Raw genomic sequence first — 24,044 nt, forward strand, 5'->3', positions numbered from 1 at the left:
ACACACTGCTTCTTTTTATTTTTGGTTTGGTTTTCATTGTTAAAACTGCCACACACAAGAGAATACAAATTATTGTTGTCACAGCAGTATTATAACTGTGCCTTTGAATTCCTGGTATTCAAACTTAAGCCAATACTGCTTCTGTTTGGTTGGTATACTGGATGTTAAAGACTTCTTAATATATTTGGTAAACATTGAACAGGGAAGGTTAGGAAAGGCATCCTGGGTGTAGATTATGGAGGTGTTAAGTTTATCCACCTTTGTGTATTCACTTTTCAGCCATAATTCTCAGAGTCCCAGAGGCACTGACACGTGACTGTTATGGCCCTAGCAGGCCTGCACATTGTATGAGTGTGTGTTGCCTCGCTGTTGAGCTCAGCTGCCACTCATTTTCCCCAAGGAGCCAGGCTCCACTCAGGAATCAGCCACCAAAGTTTAATGGCCTGGGTCAATTAGTAGAGCTATAGTGTTGTGCTTTGTTTCAGGGTTAAACCTTGAGATAAGTGTTGCTTTTTATGCTACTAGTAAGTAGTTTGCTGGCAGCAGAAGAGTTATGCTCTTTCTGTGGTGACCTTTGTAACAATGATGCATGTGCACAGACAATTATCAACAAGCACATTTGTGAGTGGATGGCAGAGGATGAGAATAAAATACACAGTTTGGGAACAACAGTCATGTGAAACCATACAGTAGTACACTCTTATTTATTCAAAGTAAGTAAGAGGGAAAGTAGAAGCTGCACTTAATTAATGTAAGCACCTCTATAAAAGAGGTTTTGGAAGTTTGCTGATCCAGCAGCCTGTAAAGCAATAAAGTACTTTCTTTTTATGCATCTAGTGAAACAAAATAACTACGAATGGAATTAAGGAATTACAAACAACATTTTAATCACAATGCAGGCAGTGTCTATCGTAAATACATGGCATTGATTTTCAAAAGATATTCCAGCTTGCTGTAGCCATAAATAATACAGTGGTACTAACTTGTAATGATGCACGACTGATGCACAGGCATTTCTAGAGGATTATGTAAAAGGTTATGAGGCGCTCTGTCAGTCATTTTTGGCTAAATGTGTGCAGTTTTAGAAAAAAAGTTAACAACTGTGGAAAGATAGCACACGCATGTAACCTGTTTTTATATGTTTATTTAAATGTATGTACAAGATTTACAAAAAATGTGCTTTGAGTGGAGGTAACATGTCAGGTAACAATTCAGGACCAAAAAACGAAAAGAAAAGAAAAGTGACAACTCAGACATGAACTCACACTTTCAGAATTTAACCTCAAACAGCATCCAGGGGTAAGAGGACACCCTTAAGCTCCATCAGCTTCAAGGTGAAGACCCTCTCAGTATTGTGCATTTTGTATCACACTAAGAGAAATTAATATTTAGAAGTCTCTGCGTAAAAATAACTGAAAACTTTAAAAACACAACATGACCTGACCTCTGAGGTCAGTTCAGTCAGTGGCTTGCAACACTAGGGTGCAAAGGTTTGACTCGAACGAGGCGGGAGAGCCCGAGCCGCAGACCCTGACCGGGAGACTTCACTGCTGGACTCTGGGACGTGGAGGGACTTTTTCCAATTTGAGCTGGGAGGAAAAAAACAGAAATAAATTGATAAATATGTTCAATTGAGTTAATTTTACAGGAACATGTTCCAGCTGTGCTGCTGTTCAGTCATTTAGTACCTGGTGGGTTCCACTTGGGCATTCTTCCCGCTGCTGGGCTCAGGGAGGCTGCTGGGCTCAGGGAGGCTGCTGGGCTCAGAGAGGCTGCAGGCTTCGAAGTGCAGACTGTGGAGGATGACGCAGGTCTTTTAGAGGCAGGTTTGGCCGTTGGAGGTGTTGTCACTGGGGTAGAAGCTGCTGTGAGAAGGAACAGCACTCATTCAAATGTGAAATTATGATTCGCAGACAAAAGCTGATGATCCTCATGGGCTTACCTGCTGCTTGCGATTTAGGCTTTGATGGTTTTGATGGTTGCTTTTCTTTTTTAGAAGCAAGAATCTGTTTGTTTTTTTCACTCTTTGTTGCTTTTTCTTTCTTTTTAGTCTTGCTTGCTTTCTTTACTTTGAACTCGTCATCTTCGCTCTCAGATGGTTCACTGAAATCTTCATCGCTTTCTGAATCTGCAAAAGCATTATTGTTACTTTAAAGACACAAAAAGAAAGACAAAAAATGGATACAACTACTTAAAAAGCTATGGCAAAGTAACCTGGTGTCAGTTTGGGTTGATAGTCATCATCATCATCACCATCCTTGTTTTTCAGCTCCTCAGTAGCTTTGTAGGCAGCCTTTCTCTGCCTGGCAGGGGCAGGCGACCCTTTCTCTGATGTGATTTTGTCCAAACCTGAAGAAAACCCATAATGATATTAAACAGAGGGAAGGAAATCAAATCTTCAACTACATAAATAAATAAAGCTGCTAGACTTTACCCATAACTGCACCATCCACACTGCAGTTGGACAGGAGCAGAGAAGCTGGATCTGTGTTTTCATCTACTGGAAATTTGACATCTCCTGGATAAATTTATCAAGAAATTAAGCCAACATCCTTTTAATCACATGAAATTTAATGATCATTTTAAAGAACAAATCATACCTCTACTGACATGAGACTGGTCCTTCACTTCACCTGCATTATTGAGCATGGAAAGCGTGATGGCTGCTTCGAGATCCCTCTCATACAGCTTTTCGTCCAGTGGCTTTCTGCACAAATGAATCAAAATTCAAGCCATGTTAGAGATTTTCACCTCTGAGCATTTCTAATGAATACAACTGATAAAAATGTAAAAGAAAAGACTACTTTTTGGTGACATTTTTTTATTTAACTCAGCATAATCAACATTTTGTTTTAATTTAGCGATTATCCCCACTGATAAGCCAGTCATCATTTTATCAGTGACTTTGAACGGCTTTACTATTCAACCACCTTAATGAGTTAAAACAGGGGTGTCAAACTCAAATACACAGTGGGCCAAAATTCAAAACTGGAACAAAGTCGCGGGCTAACGTTAATATTTATTGAAATATATTTATTCCTCCAGATATAAGAATGAATCTTTTCTTATGGACTCAAACACGTTTTGCTGAAAAACTGAATATGGAACAAGCAAAGCTTAATACTAAACAATATATATATTAGCTGTATAATACCAGTAGGCCAGCTCTAATAGTAATTTGGTATGGCTTCGCGGGCCAAATGTAATTAGGCTGCAGGCCAGAGTTTGACACCTATAAGTTAAAGCATCACAGCAAGGCTTCAACCCAAACATTTATACGCAGTCTGCAGTATATTCTTTAAAAGTGACTGATTACTTTCAAGCTGACTGCACACCCAGTGCACCTCTCAATTAGGGCTGGGCGATATGGCCTAAAATCCATATCACGGTATAATTTGAAGCATGTGCGGTAACGATATATATCGCGATATATTCTTTTCTTCTGTGTAATGTATTTTACACACTATAAGGCACACTTAAAATCCTTTAATTTTCTCAAAGATCGACAGTGTGCCTTATGTATGAATTCTGACCTCGAACCGATTTTATGTAGTACACGGCGCATAGAAATCTGTCAAAAAATGTTTTAGTACGACTTTGGTAAGCTATGAAGGCACATGGCTTGATAGATTGCCGGAGCATTACGGCTGCCGTAGTCAGGAGCCTTCACGCAGTGTTGCCAACTCCTCAGTAAGGAAAATAACGCTAAATGACGTCATTGCCTAATTTGCATAATTGGTCATGCTAATGTAATTGCAACCTACGCTGTTGGAGAGAGAAATAACATTGTGGAAGAGAAAGTGAGTAAAAAATGTCCTAAATGCATTTAGAATTTATTAACTACAAATTAAATTTCTTTTAGGAATTATTGTTTTTTAATGTCACAATTCCAACCCTGCTCCTTTATCCAGGCTTGGACCAGCAAAAGTGACCCGAAATTGGCACTCTGGTGGAGTTACTTTGTGTGTGTGTGTGTGCGTGTGTTTATTAGTAGTTTTAAACCTTGTGATCCACAAAACTGCATAACAGTAAAAGAAGAACTGACTGCGCGATTCATTTGCAGTTTGGACGCATAAGTGTAAACATCTCCTGCCCTGATAGCAGCTGGGGAGGACTATCCTCCACCTGTGAGCGCTTTGGCACGGGTGAGGTGCCCACGGCAATCTTCAGTCAGGAGAACAACTGAGATAATCCATCCACAATACGAAGTTAGTCATTCATATACTGCAACAACATGGGAACAGAGCAGCTGCGAGAGAATTCAGCATTAATGAATCAATGGGTACGGAAGTGGAGGAAGCGCAGTTTTTGGCTTTCACCATATTCCAAAAGTGCTTCGTCTCTTTGCTATTACTGTCGCTCGGCATAATTTGCAGATGATTTTGTTTGCAGCCGCTGCAATGCTTTCGACCAAAAAAGGCGCAGCTTGATGACACCATCAACACGCGGTAGAGCGGTATAGTCAAAATCCCTACCGTTGGCCAAATTTATATCGTTTCTACCGTATACCGTTTATACCGCCCACCCCTACTCTCAATCTAAACTAACAGTGATGAACTCAAAATGAACACATAATTTTGAACAAAGTTATAATTTCCACTGCTTATCTCCAGCGCTTAACTACTCATCTCAACAAAATATGAACCCATTTTGAAAATCTATTAATGCATTGGCGCTAGACCCGAGTATCTTTACTTTTGGACTGGTATTTCTTTACATATCATATCTACACCTACAACAAAAGACCAAAAATCTGTGAGTTTAATCCTTTTAATCATCATGTGGTGCAATATTGTCATTGCTAGGGCCACAATGACTGAGATTAAAATAAGCAAATGTGGACATTAGCTTGTTAGTATTATTGCAGGTACCTTACAATATAAATCGCCTTGAGGTGACTGTTGTTGTGATTTGGAGCTATATAAATAAAACTGAATTGAATTGCATTTCAAACCATAAGACCAGTGTTTCCCAAAGTGTGGCCTGCAGCCCCCTGGTGGGCCTTGAAGGTAATGCAGGTAAGCCAAGAATCTGACCTAAATACTACGTTATTCTTAAATGTTGGGCCCATTTTGGATCTTGAATGCATCCTATAGTTCATTGTTAGTGAGCAAAAACTATACTAGTGTTACCAGCTGTAATTTCAGAGGATCAGCTAAAAGGAAACACTGCACAGGGCCATGTGATGACCATAGGCTTGGGTGGGCCGCTTAACATTTTTGGGCTTCAAAATGGACCGCAGCCATCGTAAGCTTGGGAATGGCTACATTAGACAATGACATACAAAATGAATTATGTTAAACTATGATTTTGGTCGGTGTGCAGGTTAGTTTGAAACGGGCTGTTTGCAGCACAGAAGCACTCTCAGACTTCGATGAAAACGTTACATAAACCTATCCTCTTTAAATGCTGTTCTCAACATTGCTGCCTGTAACTCTATCTTTAAACTCTCTCCAGTATGAAAAAAAAAGTTCTTATACGCGAATACATTAATACAGACTCTCCCTGTACAGCCATTATCATACATTTACGGTACTGTGCTTGTGTCTGTTTGTAAAGATATTTGCCTACTGACAGTAACCAATGCAAACGCACTCCTATACATGCCCACTTCATGCTTCTCAAGGTGGATGACACTGTGTATCAACCAAATGCTGACGAGCTGAGAAGTGGGCCAAAACAGGGAAAGGAGCGACAAAGGAACGCAAAAAAAGAAAAGCAAAGGTACAAGATGAAAAGCAAAGACAGTGGCTGCAGTGGACACTTGATTATTTTTAATGCTCGGCTTGACTTCAGCTCTTTTGTGCTTTAGAACTTCATTCTTAGCGGATAGCGGATAAACGAAGGGCAGCACAAGCAAGAGTAACCCACAGAGTGGTGGCACCACCGCCCCCTGCAGGTAGATAGGTAACCTGTAGCTGCCTAACGGACTGAAGCAAAACTTCCCCATATTGCAGGATATACACAAGTGGCGCGCCCTCTGCTGGAAACAAACTAAACAGCAGTAAAACTGGTAACATTTATTCACAGCAGGTTTCATGAGCCCTCTTACCTGATTGTCACAGCCAGTGTCAGATTAACTCGCCACCTACCTGTTCTTCTGGCTTGATTGTGAGGTGGCCTCTTGACTGGAGGACTTGCTTAATGATTTCTTCTGTTCTTGTTTCACATCCTCCCTGACCTTTTTGCTGGGTGGGGCCTTCACACAGGCAAAATCCTCATCTATCACAAAATGAGGACAAAGGACAAAGATACCATTGTTAAGACTGGAAAGGGAGTCCTTTGGATTACACATGTGCACCCTACTGTACTACAGGTTTCCTGGAATTTAAGAGTTCTGCAAAGCAACAGTATCTAATAACACGTTTTTTGTTGCAATGTCTTTTTCCTGATCACACCACTTTGTTTTGCACGAAATAGCACCACTGCAGTGACTGCGATTTATCAAGTTAACACGAGACATCTAGGCAAGGCAAGGCAAGTTTATTTATATAGCACAATTCAACAGCAAGGTGATTCAAAGTGCTTTACAGAGACATTAAAAAACAAAAACAAATAAAAAGGATGATTTAAAATGGAAAAGAAGAAGAAGAAGAAGAAGAAGGGAACAGTAGATAAAATCAGTAGTTAAAATGTAAGTTTTGAAATTTAAGCTTAAAAGTAAAATAGTGCGGATTTGGTGCTTTATTCAAATGCAGCTGAGAACAGGTGAGTCTTCAACCTGGATTTAAATAAACTGAGTGCTTCAGCTGATCTGAGGCTTTCTGGGAGTTTGTTCCAGATATATGGAGCATAAAAGCTGAATGCAGCTTCTCCGTGTCTGGTTCTGACTCTGGGAACTGATAAAAAAACGGATCCAGATGACCTGAGGGATCTGGAAGGTTCATACTGGGTCAGGAGGTCACTGATGTATTTTGGTGATAAACCATTCAGAGCTTTATAGACCAGCATCAGAACTTTAAAGTCTATTCTCTGACGGACAGGCAGCCAGTGTAAAGACCTCAGAGCTGGACTGATGTGGTCCACTTTTTTGTGGTCTTAGTGAGGACTCGAGCAGCAGAGTTCTGAATGAGCTGTAGTTGTCTGACTGATTTTTTAGGTAGACCTGTAAAGATGCTGTTACAGTAATCAAGCCTACTAAAGATTAATGCATGGACTAGTTTTTCCAGGTCCTGTTGAGACATCAGATCTTTTATCCTTGCAATATTCTTAAGATGATAGTAAGCTGACTTTTTTTATTGTCTTAATGTGTTTTTCTAGGTTTAGGTCTGCATCCATCACTACACCCAAATTTCTCGCTGGTTGGTGGTTTTTAGGTGTATAGATTGAAGTTCTCTGGTGACCTGTAATCGTTTTTCTTTGGCTCCAAAGACTATTACTTCAGTTTTGTTTTTGTTTAGCTGGAGAAAATTGTGGCACAACCAGTCATTAATTTCCTCAATGCATTTCCAAGAGCCTGTACAGGGCCTCGGTCTCCTGGTGACATTGTGATATATATTTGTGTGTCATCTGCATAGCTCTGATAGTTTATAAAATGTACAGTAAAAAAATGTAAAGATCACAGTAAAACATCCAACAGATCCGTCATAAAGATGTTAATACTTCTGTGCTTATCAATAATATATATCATAAAGCAAGTCATTAGAACTTGCATAAAGTTTTTTATTTATTTATCTAAATTTGTATGCAGTTCTACTTTCAGTCGCTCCCTTTAAGGGTCTCCACAGCAGATCTGCCCCATCTCACACTATTCCCAGCATCCTCCTCTGTCACACCAACCCTCTTGCATGTCTGCCTTCACTACATCCATGAATCATCTCTGTGACCCCCACCCCCTCCCTTCACATTTCTAAACCATCTCAATCTTGTCTCCATACCCCTCAACCTGAGCTGTCCCTCCAATGTACTCATTTCTAATTGTATCCATCCTTGTAACTCCAACAAAAATCTGAGCATCATCAACTCCAACTCCTGTCAAAACCATACATGCATCTCGCAAACCTTCCCTTTCACTCTTGCTGCTACCCTTCAGCCACTCGTCTCCACCCACTCCACCCTACCTGCACTCTCTTCTTCACCTCTCTTTGCTTTAGAAAACTGACCCCAGGTATTTAAACTCGTCTACCCTCACATTTTCTTGTGACTCCATATTAATCCAGTTTCTCTGTTTCTATCCTCTGTAAAGCACTTTAAATTGTCTTGTGTAAATTTGCCTCGATTTTTCTGTTTATATAGAATAGCAGTCATATCTTTAGTATATTACACACATTTTGATATTAAAGACTAATTTCAAAGCGGTATAATTTCTTTTTTGAACGAACCTACATGTCCTTGTGTAAATACTTTATGTAAGATTATAAAATGATGACATGATATGCTATGCTTTGCTATTTCTTTATCACACTGTGGATCAAATGGGCCAGGATAACAGATTTTCAATATAACTCACCATCATCGAAGTCCTTGGTCTCACAGTAATTCACAGTCTTTGTCTTCCTGTGTGTCAACAATTAAAAAACAACAACAAACAAACAGTTTTTAGCATCACCAGATCTAGTTTACCCAGGCATCGACAAAAGCAGTAGCTTACCTAGATGGTCGGTCCATAGCTCGCTTTTTAGTCAGCTAACAATAACTGCATTGACACGGCTAATCAACACTACTACTCCCTCCAGCTGAGTGAAGGCTTTCGATCTCCACACGATAACAAAGTTAAGGTGTCACTTTTCGTGAACTATCCGTAAACTGGACTATGCGTAAACGATAAAACTTTAGTTACACAAGCTTAACGTGAGGTATGTCGGTCCCCCCGAGCTCTCAAACAGCCCGCCTGAACGGACCAGAAGTGACGTCAGTTGTTTACCAATCTACCGGAAACCGGAAGCAGATTCGTTTATTTCTAAACAAAACAAAAGAATACAGAAGAAGAGTCAGTTTGTGGCAACCTGTTTTAATCTTTAAAATCAGAAATAATCAGAAAGCAATAGATAATTTTATGTTTTTCTTTTTAACTCGTTTTTTTAAGGTGTCGAATCTGCTTCACTCAAATAGTTTGGCGCAGCTTTGCTAAGTTCGCCCGTCTAACGCTTATAAATGGCTTGGTACTGTGCAAAAATCTTGTGCCACCTCATTTTCCTCTATAGTTTGATGTGAAAATGTGAATAGATACAGCAGGTTATTAAAACATGTGCAAACACACGTGCAAATGCCGTATATAAGGCAAAAACAGAGTTTGAAAGTCAATATTTGGTATGAACACATTTATTCAACACAGCCTGAACTCTCTTAGACAATCTTTCTTGTTTATTCTTCGGGAATAGTTCTCCAGGCTTTGTGAAGGCCATTCAAACCTCTTCTTTGGATGTTGGCTATCTTTCGTTGGTCCCACTCTGTTTCAGTAATGTTTTAGCCCGGGCTCTGGGAATCCATGACCTTTCTATCTAGGTAAGATTGGGATTATTACCATACTGAAACATTAAGCTGTTGCCAATCAGATGCTTTCCAGATGATATTGCAAAATCTGACAGTATTTTTCTGCAATTATAAGTCCATCAATTTTGACAAGATCCCCAACAGGTTGAAATGCAGCCCTAAACCATTACAGCCTCCACTATGTTTTACAGATGGCTGTAGACTCACTGTTGAACCTCAGTCTTAACCTCCTGACAACAGTTCCAAAAATTTGAGACAAAAATTTCACGTTTGCATTCATCACTCAATCAGGCCTGTTGTCACTGATTTTTAGTGCAGTTTATTTGTAATTTGGCATACCTCAGCCTTTTCTCCATCTTTCCTTTCCTTAAAATAGCCTTATACAGCTGCCCTTCCACTGAGACCATTTCTGATGAGGCTTCGGTGAACAGTAGGTGGATCAAATGAGGGGTCAGATGTGTATCTCATCTTTGCTGGATTTTTTTTTCTTGTTTTGTAAGTACGAGACTTTCAGATACAGGTTGAAATGCAACCAGTTTGTCTCCAGTTAAATGAATCGGAAGAATCATGTCTGCTGTTTGTCATAATTCTTAAATGATAAAAGAAGGATTTTTTGTATTTCCTTCTTTTTACAAGGTGGATCTTGTAAGACTAAATGACCCAGGTTTACAGTAAATATAGTGACCTGGACTTTTCCATCAGTTTGTGTGAATTTTATAATCCAGTAGACAGACAGGCAAACAAAAGCCATATTTTCACCCAGAAAAGGAAGTCTTAGGTTAACGTTTTTCTTTTTCAGTGCACTTGCAACAATTTGAAGAATTCTGCTACAGAGAGCTGACAAACATCCTTTTTTTTATATAAATCATTTAGACAAGAAACTGGTTCAGTCTAGTCCGGGGTTAATGCAGAAGATCAGCGCTTAATTAAGCAAAAACTTTAGGATCTGAAACTTTAGCTTTTGAGACTTTGGTGTAACATATGCTACCTTCAAGGTTCAAGGTTCAAGGTTCTTTATTTGTCACATGCATAGTTATACAAGTATAACACACAGTGAAATGTAGCCTGACACGCTCCTCGACATGTGCAAAAATTGTGGGGAGGGGGGGTGTAGAGGAAGAAAATTATATAGTATATACATTGGGTGAATGTGCAGTAGTACCTGCCACCTTGTGTCTTGCTTCCCTTAATATGCCAAATTAGTCTAAAGTAGTTATTCATTCCACACCTACAGTACCAGGCTGCCAAGCCTAAGTTTGCACAAGTGCAGATGTAGGTGTGTGTGGGGGACTAGAATGAAGAAATAAACATCACTTACTTAAAAATATATGTGACTAATATCTTTAAAATGGTCTAAAAAAGTGTTTTTAAACTGTCATCTGTGCTAAATATATTTCAGATCAAATACATCTCTCTGGAAACTTGTGGTTTCTGGATTGCATCTTAGCCATCATCTTGTATGAAAGTTAACTTTGAGGAGTCATTTCTGCTTCTTTATTTGCAAGCAGTGACAGTATCAGTCGTGTCAGACAAGTTACCAGCAGATGGCAGCATAATGCCTTCTGGTCTTGTTTCACAGAGGTACAGACTCTGACTGGCTGATTGACATGAACCTGACATGTCCTCAGCCACTCAGTCGCCCACACTCAGGGCGGAAGCAATCACGGCTCCCTCTAAAGTGCAATGAAAGTAAAATCCCTCCATTTTTACTGCACATTCAAGAGAAGGGCAGCTGTCCCGAGGGTTGTCATTTTCTAGTTTGTGAGTGGGTGGCTGTCGGCTGCGGTTTGTCACACAGTGGACCTTGAGGAACAACCAGGGATGTGATGGTCCACTCCTTTGGACCCAGACAAGGGAGGAGAACATGCATCCACGGGGCCAAAAGGCCCTGTGGTCACGCATTCCTAAACTCCTCCAGCACAGCCTACAGCCACGACTAAAATATCAGATCCAGTCATGCAAACACTGCGGTCACAACATAACGCTTCCATTCACACATATATACATGCTTATATTATATTTATTCCGGTGCTACTAATGACAGGTTGAGCACACCCCTGCATTCTCTTAAAATGCCGAAGTTAATCCTGAAACGACAGTCACGTTTTCTCTGGCACATCTACATGTATACATCCGTTTATAACTGTAGGAAATGTTTAGAATATATGCTGCTACAGTTAAAATTACCACGTCTAAATCCTATATGTTCCCAAACAAAGTCACATGACCGCTAAAGAGGGAAAGACTGTTACATAAACTAAAGTAAAAGTAGAAATATCCTGTTAGTGAGTTTAGTGGCAGTTATATGGGTTTATATTGTTAAGCTATGTGATGGTAATTTGTCTTTAAAAAAGGTAATACTGCACATTTGTGCATGTTTTAGTGGTGTACAGTCTGTGAATTAATCTCAAGGTTAAAATGTCAAAAATGTAAAACATAAAGATAATTATTTTGCATTTTAGACTGCAGTTATAGTCGCTCTAGTTCATAACAAACCCTGTAACAAAGCCAAAACTGAGTAACTATTTTACAGCAGGTCCAGAGGGACAAGGGAAATTTGGGGTAACTGTTTCTCTAATTTACTTATGCAAATTAATCCTTGTTAGATTTAATTTGTGGATTATGTAACATATTTAAAAATTCATAAAGATTGTTTTTTTTCTTTCTCTGGCAACACTAGGCAGCATTACTAGGCTATTTTGGACCAAGGCATCCAGTTGGGTTTACTAGCCTAGTTGGCATCCGTGAGGTCATCAGTGGTCTTAATTTCAGCTTGTTTGTTGGAAGTGGTCAGGAGGCAGTTTCCCTGCCCCCCTCAACCACTGATGTGAATGCCATCATTATGCGCTCTATAGCATCTCAGAGTGGTAGTTTGTGTGGGGCTCTCTGAGCCCTGCACCCATGCCCCTGTATGGTTGTTCCGCAGGCGGAGACTGCAGTGTTGTTATTTACATTCCTCACAGGGCAACAAGAAGCTAGACTGCTTCTGCACTATTAAGATATTTTAGGAACGTTGAAAAAATATAGTGTTGTGCATGAATATGATTGAGTACTGCTGTTAATGTAACAGAAGTACTCCATAGGAGGTTATTTGTCCCTCCAAGCTGTGTTATTATGCTGCAAGCCAGGCATATTTTTAGCTACTCGTGGGGACAAAATGCTCTGTCTGAGAGAACATTCATAGGTCGGGGGCACCAATTAGTTACAAGCCTCAAACTAAATTTGTCTTGATGGGCTCTTAGTGTTTCGGATATCCGGCGTTGCAGTTGTGTCAGAGTGCTGTTTGTTATTGTAACCTAGAAATGGCCTTGCATCTTCAGACGTGGAGCGGCGGCGACCACAGCACTGCCACAGCGGCCACAGCTTTAGCCAGGGGATCAGAGTGGGCAGACAGATCTGTCAATCAGTGGCTTCCGGAGTTTGTTGTCTTAGACCTCGTCTTCTGAACTGCATGCTTTCACGGGAATTTTCACTTTTTTTTGGTGTACACATGCGGCGGCCACAAAGCTAATTGCAAGGGAGATGAGAGGCCGCCGAGGTACAATCGTGAAGAGATTTTAGGACATGTAGGCTGCGCACACTGACATGGCAAACTGACATGTCAGTGTGTCCAGTTAAAAGTTATATGATTGTTTAAAGCATTGCAGGATTAAAGGATCAGGCAGTGTTGGTTAGAGGATGTTAAAGGCTTGCAAACCTTTAAAGAAATAAAGCCAACATAAATCCTTTGTAATCTACACAAAGGTTATGGCTTTTATGATGCTTTATTTTCATACTATCCGGTCACAAATTGACACCATATCTTTTATATTTCAGTGCATCTATGCTTGTGAGACTATTTCTCATTACTCTGGAATGGTCACTAGTCCAGCACAGGCCAAGAAAGAAACTGGTCACACTCACATCCACACCTATATGTCCAGTTTAGAATCACCAATTAACCTAACATGCATGTGAGTCTGTTCTTTGGGCTCTTCTTGGAAAACTACTTATAGTGGTAATTATGACTTGGATATTGACGGGAACACTTATTATAAGTTGGACAGTTTAGAAACTGGTAATTACGCTGAGATGACATGATCGCAGACAGTGTGGCTTTTGTTTTTTTAGATTTGTCTACTTGAGGGTTAGAAAATGGTGAAATATTTTTGAAAGATCGGTGACGTGACGGATGTAGCTGACTGTAGCAGAAAGAAATGAGCTTAGAGAAAGGAAAGCAAACCGGGCTTTTTCTTATTTCTGCTCATTAGCCATTACTACTACTGCTCAAATCTCCAACCCATGGGTGGTCATGGTTTATTCAGATTCCAGGTTATTGCAAGGAAGTTGAACTTATGAAATGCGTAAGATAAATTGACTTCCATGGGTGTTTTCCTTAGGGTGGTACCGGGTCAGTCTATAATGCTGTCATGTCAATATGGAACAAAATCTCTGAGGAATCCAGCTTCTTGTTACCACCAATGTGTACCTAATAAAGTGTCCAGTGAGTAATATAATGTTAAATAATCTCATAACATGAACTGAAAATTCTTGTAATCATTGCAGATGTAAAGCAATTTTTAAGTTTTGAAAAACAAACTCCTTTTCACATGCCTCCAACTAATTTACTTTGGAAAGGTTAACTTAAAAGATGTGTGAGACATTGTTCTTTACTTCCACCACTTAAGACAATAAATCATTTTAATGACTATAAATCGACTACATTTTCTTAGCTACATTACCTCGCTTTAACCTATTTACAAGTGTTTTGGTATTTATTTGTGCCCCCCTCCCCCTTTCTCCTGGTGCCACCCCATTTAAAAACTCCTAGAAACACCCCTGTCCAGCCCGCTTTATTTTTCCCCTTTTAAAAAGCTCATGTCATGAGTCCAGCTCTGTTAATACTGAGTATCGAATCACTGGGTGCTTGCAAGAGAGAAGAGCAAAAGCGGATTTCTTTTTCTTTTTTAAAAAAAAAAAAGTTTTTTACAAGTTCTTATGTGCTGAATCATTGTGACAAGACGTTTTCACTTGTGTTTTTGAGGCAGCGTTACTGACGATATCAGGCCCCAGAGGAGGAATCTGCAGTATGATTACATGTGCTGACAAGATGGTGGGGATAAAAACAGCATCAAAGGGCCGGCAATAATTCAACGCTGCCAGTTTTACACCGTGACAGCATTCAAAATAGCATCTGTAACACAGCATTGTTTCCTGCACTCTGGCGTGGCACTTGAAGGGCACCCGGGGAGCAGTCTCATTAGGGCGACCTTTCAACAGGTGGGTCACAGGCAAAAGGAGACAAGCACATGAGATCTCAGTGACTTATGTGTCGTCGTGCCTGGGATGCAGCGCTCTCACTCCCGTCTCATTGTTGAAAGACTGATAGATCGACTATCTCAGATTCGCTGTTATGCATTTCCTACAAAGTGCACTGCTCCTTGTGTGCCAATCAAAACACACGGCTATCTTTAAGAGCCAGCAAGTGTCCACAAACTTCTGGAAGCAGCCGGCTGCCTCTGGAAAGGAACACTGGCTTGCTCACAAGGAATTTTTTAAAACTTTTTAGTGATCAATTATGACCTGAAACACAGTGGAAAAAACTTCACTGGACTCTGTAGTTTATAGCCTCACTCTATTTTGATTATCCCACTGAGGTACACAACCTGCAATGCAGGGGATGGCACAGTTTCCTTTTTACTATGTTTAGCTGAGCACCCGAAGTGCACATTATGCATTTTGAGATACTCATTTTCTTTTTGTGAACACCCACTCTGTCGATCTGTGCTTACATGAAATGCAGAGAATTAATATTGCAAACGGTTAAGCTCACAGAAGTTTATTCAAGTGTAAGTGATCCCAGTCAGACCTCTTGCCAGCGACCCAATGCTGCAATGCAGAGAGTTATCATGCCTGACAGGGGGAGGAGGTTCTTCCACCCCCCACCCCCGTGCATTCAGAGATCTGTCGGACACCAGAGGGCGATGTCCACATGTGCACACGTGGAGGGTGCAGCCGGAGCATTTTTTCCACACAGAAAGGAAATTGTTAAGAGGTTGTACCTCTATTCATTAGCACACAATGTTTTATTAACTATATATCTTTCTTTAATGTGTCTTTGTTGGGCTTTACTCTGAGGCGGTGTCATCTATGGAGGACCAAAAAAGCCAAAATAAAAAAAAATAATTAATGACTCTGATTAATAGGGTATTAAATAGCCATAATATAATAAAATGAAATATGATTGTTGGCATTGATAAATGCCACATAAAGTAATAGTTTTATATTTATTGGCTTCTGTGTTAATTATCCTCAGGTTTTCTTTATTTATTTATTTTGCTTTTCCATTTATTTCCACATTTAAATTTGTCCCTGTTGTTTATTTCTGCATCTTTGCATCTGCATATTTTTATGCCTTACTAAGGAAATGAAGAAGCTGTTATTATAAGTGTGTCACGGGATAAATCTTTTTTTTCTCATTACAAATTTTACATTTATTATTTTTATTAGAAATAGTATTGTATTTGTATGTGTTTTAAAATGTATGTATTTATTTGTCTTTGGGCAGTTTTGGTTCCCCATAATTCAGGTTTTATCGTATACTTTTTTTCTTTTTTTTTTTAACTTATGCTGGGGATTCAAATCCAGGTTTGGACCTTTCTGTGTGGAGGGTGCATGTTCTCTCTGGTACTCCTGCTTCCTTCCACAGTCCAAAGACTTGCATGAGGTTGGGTTAATTGGTCATCCTAAACACATAAGTGATTCATAAGTGGAATTTGTGGGAGACCTTGGGTTTTGCATCAGGAAGGGTATCTGGTGTAAGATTGAATATGCAGCACTACCTGCTGTGGCAGCTCTGTCAGAAATGTCTTTATTTACATTAATCTACAGTTGAAATAGTTAAAGTATTTACTTAATAAACATTTACAGGAGAGAAATAAATCATTCTAAAGATACGCTATGAAATTATACACCCATTTTTTCCTCTCAGGACTTCCTTGTTGTGCTTATTATTCCACACCTGCCCACCAGACATCACCATTACCACCTGACCTCCTCACCTGCTTATACAGTTGCTCCTTTTCACTCTGCGTGAGGTCATCAGTGGTGTTTTACCTCCTCATTCTGTTCTGATCGCTGCTTTTAATTGCCAGCAACTTATCTTTGGAACTAGAAAAGACTAGTAATCAGTGGTCTGCTACTTTGCTTCCAAGTTTTACTCAATGACTTAAATTTGTTTGTGATTTGGTTTTGTTTTAAAAAGAAATAAAAACTGGTTGGCTACTTATTTTTCTGGATCTTTCTCAAGTGCCATTTGTTATTAGTTGCTCTCCAGGACTGGCAGCATGCCAGAAGCTTTGATCCATTCCTTATGGGTTTAGATTTCATCCAGCGGGGGCCGTGACAAAAATAAATGATCTGATCTTTGTTGTGCTGGCAGGATGACAGCAGCTCCATCCAGGATGACTCACTCTCTCAGCAGTGTGCCATTCCTGACGCTCTCCTCTACCCATCAGCAAAATTGCCTTGATCCTCCGCTCGTTGCCGCCCTGTTGCCCACCCTCGAGTTCGCTCACAAAGGGGCAAGGCGGTCGCATCCACGGGGCTGGCGGCATGGTTTTCATCCCGCAAGGGTGAGAACGTGCAAAGCAGTGAGCAAATGTGCTGAGAGAATTCCTCGCATTCTCCTGCTCGGTCCCGGTGGCCTGGTTTGGTGTTGGGTTCCTGGGAGAGAGGGAAGAGGAGCCAGGGGAATCGGCAGCCGACTCAGCAGCTGACACCTCCTCTGATCTCTATCTCTTCCTACAGCCATAAACCAAACTGTCTGACTTTTCAGCATGGTAGCCACGTAAACATAGCCTTCCTCGTGGTCTTCTTTAAGACTGCCAACTTTTGCATCGAAGGATCGGTTGATTACGCCGAAGATTTGGCAGTGACCAAATTTCAACCTCAGGTATTTTGTACGGAGCTGAGAAGAGACAAGATTAATGTTGAGGTTAAAAGAAACCACCACAGATAGATTGAGCCTTTAATGGATCAGGTACTCAGTCATGCTAGTAAAAATTACACTTTTTGCTCAACTTATCCTTGCTCTTTTATTTGATATATTGTCTTTTTCAGCAGGTGTTATCGTATTTAAAATGTAGTCAGTAGGTATTGAATGACAGAAATTGAGATACATGCCATATTAACTGCTCTGTAAAACATTCTTAGTGCTACATGCTAAAGGCTTTATGAGTCGACAGCCCTGCTGAGCTTGCACTTTTCAGGTTAACACTACTCCAGTGTAATGCTTGCAAAACTGTCTGAACATAGCACGCTTGTTGAGCGGATTTTTACACATCTTTGAGCTCCGTGGGATAAGATCGCAATTACTGAGCTTAAAGGGAGATCAATGATCATGATGTGAGCCAATCACTATTCCCAGTGCACAAGCAATTCTACGGTATCCTGGGGCCTTTGTCGATAAGATGCAGTTCTCACAGTTTTTGCTTGATGAAATACTCCAATTAAAATTCACCTGTCCCACAATGGATGTGTAACACAGTGAAAAATCCTACTATATTAAATGTATCCTTACATGTGACAAAGGACAACAACAAATCCTCACCTTTATGAAGTTGGCGGCAGTAAAAAGTTAGATTTTTGCTTTGAACGTTTACAGAAATAACTGTTAAACAGTGCAAAGTTTTAATGTTACAGAGGGTGTGAGAACTGTACTCACCAGCCACTGCAATGGGTACATCATATTAGTGCCAGATTGGGCCACCCTTTTCTTTAGAATTGCCATAGTTCTTCATGTCATACATTCAACAAGGTGCTGGAAACATTCCCCAGAGGTTTTGGTCCACATTGACATGGTAGCATCACACATTTGGTGGAGATAAGTCTTCTGTTCGTTCCGTGCTTTCATGCTGTTTACGCCAAATTCTGATCTTACTATCTAAATCTCAAAGTAGAAATTGAGACTCATCAGCCCAGGCAACATTTTTCCAATCATGTTCTCCAGTTTTGATGACACTGTGTCACTGTGTTACTCTTCTACATACCTGTAACAAGTGACTGTTGATTCACCATCACTTGGAAGCCATATTCCACTGACCTCTGACATCAGCAAGGCATTTTCTACCCGGGAACTGCTGCTTACTGGGTATTTTCTCTTTTTCTGACGATTCTTTGCAAACCCAAGAGATGGTTGTGTGGGAAAACCTCAGCTGATCAGCAGTTTCTGAAATACTCAGACCAGCAACCACGTCACATTCAAAGTCACTGAAATCATCTTTCCTCATCATTCTGATGCTGAGTTTGAACTTGAGCAGGTCGTCTTGACCCTGTCTACACCCAGTCGCTGTGGATGGCTAATTAGATATTTGTATTAATAAGCATAGTTGAACACATGTACTTAACAACTGTGTGCTGTGTATGTCTTCCTGGCATGAAAATAAAAATTGCTGTGTCATTTCTTTGGGATTTAAACCGCCTGAAAAGTCACCTCTGCCTTGCTTCTTTTTCCCTTAGTCACCGTACGCCTAATTTAGCAGCAGGCACATCTTTCTCTGCAAGGTGCACAAGCTGTACCCTTGAAAAGATATTTTTACTGGGAACCCTCCATCCTGACAGGCTGCTCTTTGTGTCCCTGTGGAGCTTTAAGCTTGACAAAGTAATAGTGAAAGAACCAGATTTATTCCGTAGTTTAAAACCACTGCATACGTTTTATGTCAGTTAGCAAGGTTTTCACAGTATTTCCACCTTCTCTCTGTGTCATAAATAGGCAAAGCTGCAAAAGACAAAAGCGTGACCCAGCTACTGAATTATACATTAGCTGGTTCAGCAAAAAGCTGAACCCGTTTGCTCCTTTAGGGTGCTACCATTGTAGCCAGTAGTTTTAGATTGATCACCAGTTTGCTTTTCTTCCCCGAGCAAAGTAAATTATAACTTTTAAGTGTAGAGTTGGAGACTTATGGATTTCAATGGCAGTTTACCCGTAACTCGTTTATATAGTCCCACCAACAGTTTAAGACTCATATTTAACCAGACAAAATACTGCAACATGCACTGGCACAAAGGTTTTCGCCAGCATTCAGGATCCTAATGACTTTGTTTTTTCCTCAGTGACTTTCCACCATGCGCTGTCATCCACTCACTGTTTTAATATGTCCTTGGTTTATGAGTAAATACCTGTAAATCTAGTGACATTAACTGCTGCATTTGTGACGTTTTACTCCTGTGAAGGCCTCTTCAGCTTTGTCAGTCCTCACAGAGTTGGACTGAGTATTATTTCCCATCCCTGCCAGTGACTCTGATGTCATGCTAGAGAAATCCCCTCTCCGTCTCAGGGTCTCCCAGCTGTTGTTTCAATATCATCATTTAAACCCCCTGTTAATAAAAAAGTGATTGAAAGAGCTTTGCGTCCTCCTGTATCCAGTTACTTACACCTTGGTAATATGCACAAAAGCTGTTTGGAAAGCTCTTTCCTATGCTCCTTTCTGGTTTTCCGACTAAGCTCTGTGTATCCGTGTGTGTGTGTGTGGGTGTGAGCACTAAATAGATCCTATAATTGCAGAAAAGACAGCTGACATGACGACGGTAAAATGCAGATACTTTTGTTTGTTTGAGTCTCCAGTTTCTTTGTCATCTACTTCAGCTCTAATTTATTCAGTCAAGCCGAGTCTACAGGAGAAATCAATTTGCTCCAATATGTGTGCAAGTTTCTGCCTTCCTGTTGCCCCACAGTTTGGTGAGTATTGTTCAACTCTCTCACTAGCCAGCCAACATAGTAGACAACATGCTTGTAACAACAAAGGCATCTTTATGTCTCTTATGGCCCTGGAGGTAGTTTCCAAACTTAAGAAGAATAATCTTAAAGACAGCGTGAACTAAACTAAAGTAATCGGTGTGTATGCGTTAGAGGAAATTAAGGCTGCTGCATGTGTCACTCGTCTTACACAGGCTTGATGTCATTTTTTCATTTTAGCGGCCCAAAACTCCAATAACAAATCACTGCAGCATGACTTTACATTATTGATGAATAAGTGCTTTTTAAAGATGATAATCAGCTACTTTTCTTGATAAAAATATCATTTTTTTCTCTTTTCCTGCATTTACACTCTTAATGTTAAGTGACTGTGAAGTAGGTAGGATTAAAGCATGTTTACTACCCTTACCCACTCTGTCTGCTGTAATCTTCTGCTGTGCAAAAACGTGGTATAAAGCATAATTTGCTCAAAACTGCATCTGTTTGTAAGTTTTCAGGATTTCAGAGAGGTGTCTTTACTAAAGAGCAGGCTCAGCGTCACACCAGTTTAACAGCATTAGCTGAATTAATCTCAGGAGCTCAGCACCGTCTCATTAAAGGTGGCCACTCTCCATTGATTAAAGTTCCACCCTGTCAATAGTTTTGTCTATTCAGGGTATTGGTTGCCTTGGTTTGCATAGTTGTGTGCTTACAAAGCAAATCAAGAGCCTGTGTCATTAATTTGTTATTCAGCCTGGTCCAGTATTTCTGTCCCACTGGGACTAAAAAAAATCCTAATTCTCTGCTTTACTTCAATTCATCAAGGGGGTTTTCATGGAAGGTTATCCTGGTTCCAAATTTTCTGCCCACAGCGTTAATTTACTCAGCGAATTAAGTATATCCAAAAACCCTCTGGAATATTTTCAAGTGCAGTTTCTTGTTATTTTATTCTGATAATATGATTGTGTTTTTATTGCTCCCTAGAATTACCATGATCATGATAATTTTGGGGCTTTTAAAGACTTCTTTGAAGTGTTCTTATTCTGTGATGAAACAATTCACACATGCATGCATCTTTAATCGCTTTAAAAATAAGGTGCGCAAATTTCAATATATGTTTTTTCTAATCCACACAGGGTCAAAAGTGTAAATATAATGTCAAATATACACATATGTGCTCTTAAATCTTTTAATAAGCGTTTTTTGACTTGACAAGGCCGAGGCCCACTCACTTCTAGTTATTGATCATGATTGACCTAAATATATATTAAATACATTTAATTTAATTCATTAAATAAACATTTCTAAATATCTGTAGATTCCAAGATCATCAGTTCAAACAAATGCGTCTGAATACTGTTATTCAGATGTATCACCTGTCACCGTCTGATTAGAGAAGATTTTTTAGGATGTTCAGGAACAACCCAGGAACCACAAAGGCTCAAGCCTGCCATGAATTAGAAACTGCTGGAACATTCTTGTTCACAGTAAAGACAGCTTTATGTCTCTATGGACTGAGAAAGAAGAAAGAAGCCCCTGGTCTAAAAGCACCACCTTCAATCCTGATAGACATTTGCAGCTGTCCAAAGCCAAAAGCTTGACCAAGGTTTTATGGCCAGATGAGACAGAGATTGAGCAATTTGACCACAATGACAAAGGGAATATTTGGAGGAGTAAAACTGAGGCTTTCAAGCCTAAGAACACTGTACTATACACATACAACACCATCCAATAAGATAAAAGACCAAAATAGACAGAATTAAAAAAGATATATCAAAGAGGATCCTAAAGCCTTGGAAAATTGTAGGTCCTTGAGATTCGATTAAAGACTGCCAAGGATGAAGAGAATTTACAAATGAAGGGGGAAAGGACTATTCCAGGAGTCTCGGGCGGCATGGAGGAGCCCTGTCACTCTAGCTTTGAGCTGGTAGCGGGGAAATGAGAAACCATCTGACTGGAAGTTCAGTTCGAGATCGAGTGGGTAAGTTGGTAAATGTTGTCTTCTATTTTAAGGCGTTTAGTAGATAAAGATGACTTGACTTGACTTGACTTGACTAAGAACACTGTACTAGCTGTCAAGCATGGTGGTAGTGGTATCATGCTCTGGGGCTGTTTTGTTGCCAGTGGTACTGGTACGTTGCACAAAGTGAATGGAATAATGGCAGAGGAGGACTACCTCGAAATTCTTCAACTTCAGCCCAAATAGACTGCTAGATGATTGAAACCTGGACAAAGTTGTGTGTTCCGACAAGGCAATGATCCCAAACATCACCATCAAAACTGGTTTTGAAATGGATGAAGCAGGATAACAGCTTCTGGAATGGCCTTCCCAAATCTTTCAGTTCAAACCAACTAGAAATTTCAGGACTATGCTTAAATGAACTCTATCAGTTCTGCCAAGAGTGTTTAAATATCCAGAATTATCCCAGAAGCATGTTGATGGCTGCCAGAAGCATCTGGTCAAGGTGCAACTTGCTAAGGCACAGTTGACCAAATATTACTTGGGGTTCACGTATATATTTGAGCCGGTATGTTTAATTTTGCCCCCTTGTGGATTAGAGACAATCCTAAATAAAGTCAAACTTGTGCACCCAGTTCTTGTCTTTTAGAGTCTATAAAGATTCACACTGTGCAACCAATGCAACAACTGAAGAAGAAGAGATACAGATAGAGACAGAAGTTCTTTTCACTGTCTCCCAGGTGACCAATAAGCTGGTTTAGCTAGTAAATGTATTTCTAGGGCTCCACAGAAAATGTCTCCCAGTATCTGCTTTGACTATATATGATATTGCATGTTTGGATCTTTAAACTATGACAATGTAGACTATTTTTGTGCAGTTGTGTTCATAACATACATGCATTTCCTGCTTAGCTTTGATTGTTTTTTTAAGTGTGTCGGTGTATCTAAATGCAGCTTGGCTATGGGCTATTTTCAAACATATCCTCCCAGTTTAGAATCTAAATTAAAACGGTTTGTTTATTTGTTGTCTTTTTTTCCATCGTGGAGTCTCTTGGTAGTGCTGTTTATCTGCACTGAGGCCTCCACAGTTGCTAAGGTGGGTCTGAGGCTCCCTGGCAGCAGATAGCACCTCGGGGCCTCAGAGGTCTGTGGCAATCTGGGAATTCCCCTGAGCCTTCATCTCCTACCAGCACCCTGCAGAGCAAGATGCAAACATGGATGTAAAGCGAGGCGGAGGGGGTGAACCCAGTGCACTCAGAATTATTTTTATTTTCACAATGTTATAACCAAACCTTTTTATTGATTGTGAATAATTCAGGGACAGTGTTTGTTTTTTTATCATATACATTCACCCACAAGGGAAATTGTAGTAAATGTTGTAAATGCTTAGAATGGCGTTATAGTATGCTCTAAATCATTCACTAGAATGATTTTATGTACTGCTAAGAAGCAGTAAATAAGAATTATTTCATTGTGAAAATAGTTTCCGTTGAACAAACCATGTCAATTTGTTGAAATGAAGTCTTTTAAATGATGATAGAGCAAAATGTGGATATTTATCCAAAGTAAAATGATTATTTTTGCCTAATTATTTCCATCAGCAGTACAACTTTATTTCTGGGTCTGAATTTAATGGGTTACCCAAAACAATGCCAAGTATTTGATATATGCCAGTTATATTTTTATGTTAGTTGCAGGGTGTGTTACTTACAATAATAACGCGCAATCTGACCAGGCAGAATATTTGGTTGTGTAAACTTCCTGGACAAACAGCTAAGGAAGTGTCAGACATGATTGCCATTTGCTCTGCTGTGACTGGCTGCGACTGTTTTTACACCTTCCTTCTAAATAAGGCAGCAGGCTGCCAGGACATATGACCACCGTCCCAATTTGGGCCCTGGACACAGTATCCATCCATCCATCCCATGGTTGCTTAAA

At 40.0% G+C, this 24,044-nt stretch overlaps 1 protein-coding gene across 3 annotated transcripts; it reads right to left on the reverse strand.

The window, feature by feature from the left end:
- Nucleotides 1-862: 862 nt before the first annotated feature.
- On the reverse strand, nucleotides 863-8,852 carry rad51ap1 (RAD51 associated protein 1). Of its 3 annotated transcripts, XM_040035624.1 has the most exons (10): nucleotides 8,591-8,852; nucleotides 8,450-8,496; nucleotides 6,093-6,222; nucleotides 2,601-2,707; nucleotides 2,435-2,518; nucleotides 2,215-2,349; nucleotides 1,943-2,128; nucleotides 1,777-1,865; nucleotides 1,689-1,740; nucleotides 863-1,589 (listed from the first exon to the last, which is right to left on the reverse strand). In XM_040035624.1, exons 1-10 carry the CDS (start codon nucleotides 8,605-8,607, stop codon nucleotides 1,462-1,464), a joined length of 975 nt encoding a protein of 324 aa, XP_039891558.1. In that variant the 5' UTR covers nucleotides 8,608-8,852; the 3' UTR covers nucleotides 863-1,461. The 3 variants fall into 3 exon arrangements, with proteins under 3 accessions (XP_039891558.1, XP_039891557.1, XP_039891556.1); XM_040035623.1 differs by having other exon boundaries at nucleotides 1,689-1,862; XM_040035622.1 differs by having other exon boundaries at nucleotides 1,689-1,865; nucleotides 8,591-8,851.
- Between the last annotated feature and the right edge of the window lie 15,192 nt (nucleotides 8,853-24,044).

This window comes from Simochromis diagramma, unplaced genomic scaffold (genome assembly GCF_900408965.1).
Source record: "Simochromis diagramma unplaced genomic scaffold, fSimDia1.1 OVJJ01000816.1, whole genome shotgun sequence".
Classification (NCBI taxonomy): Eukaryota; Metazoa; Chordata; class Actinopteri; order Cichliformes; family Cichlidae; genus Simochromis; species Simochromis diagramma.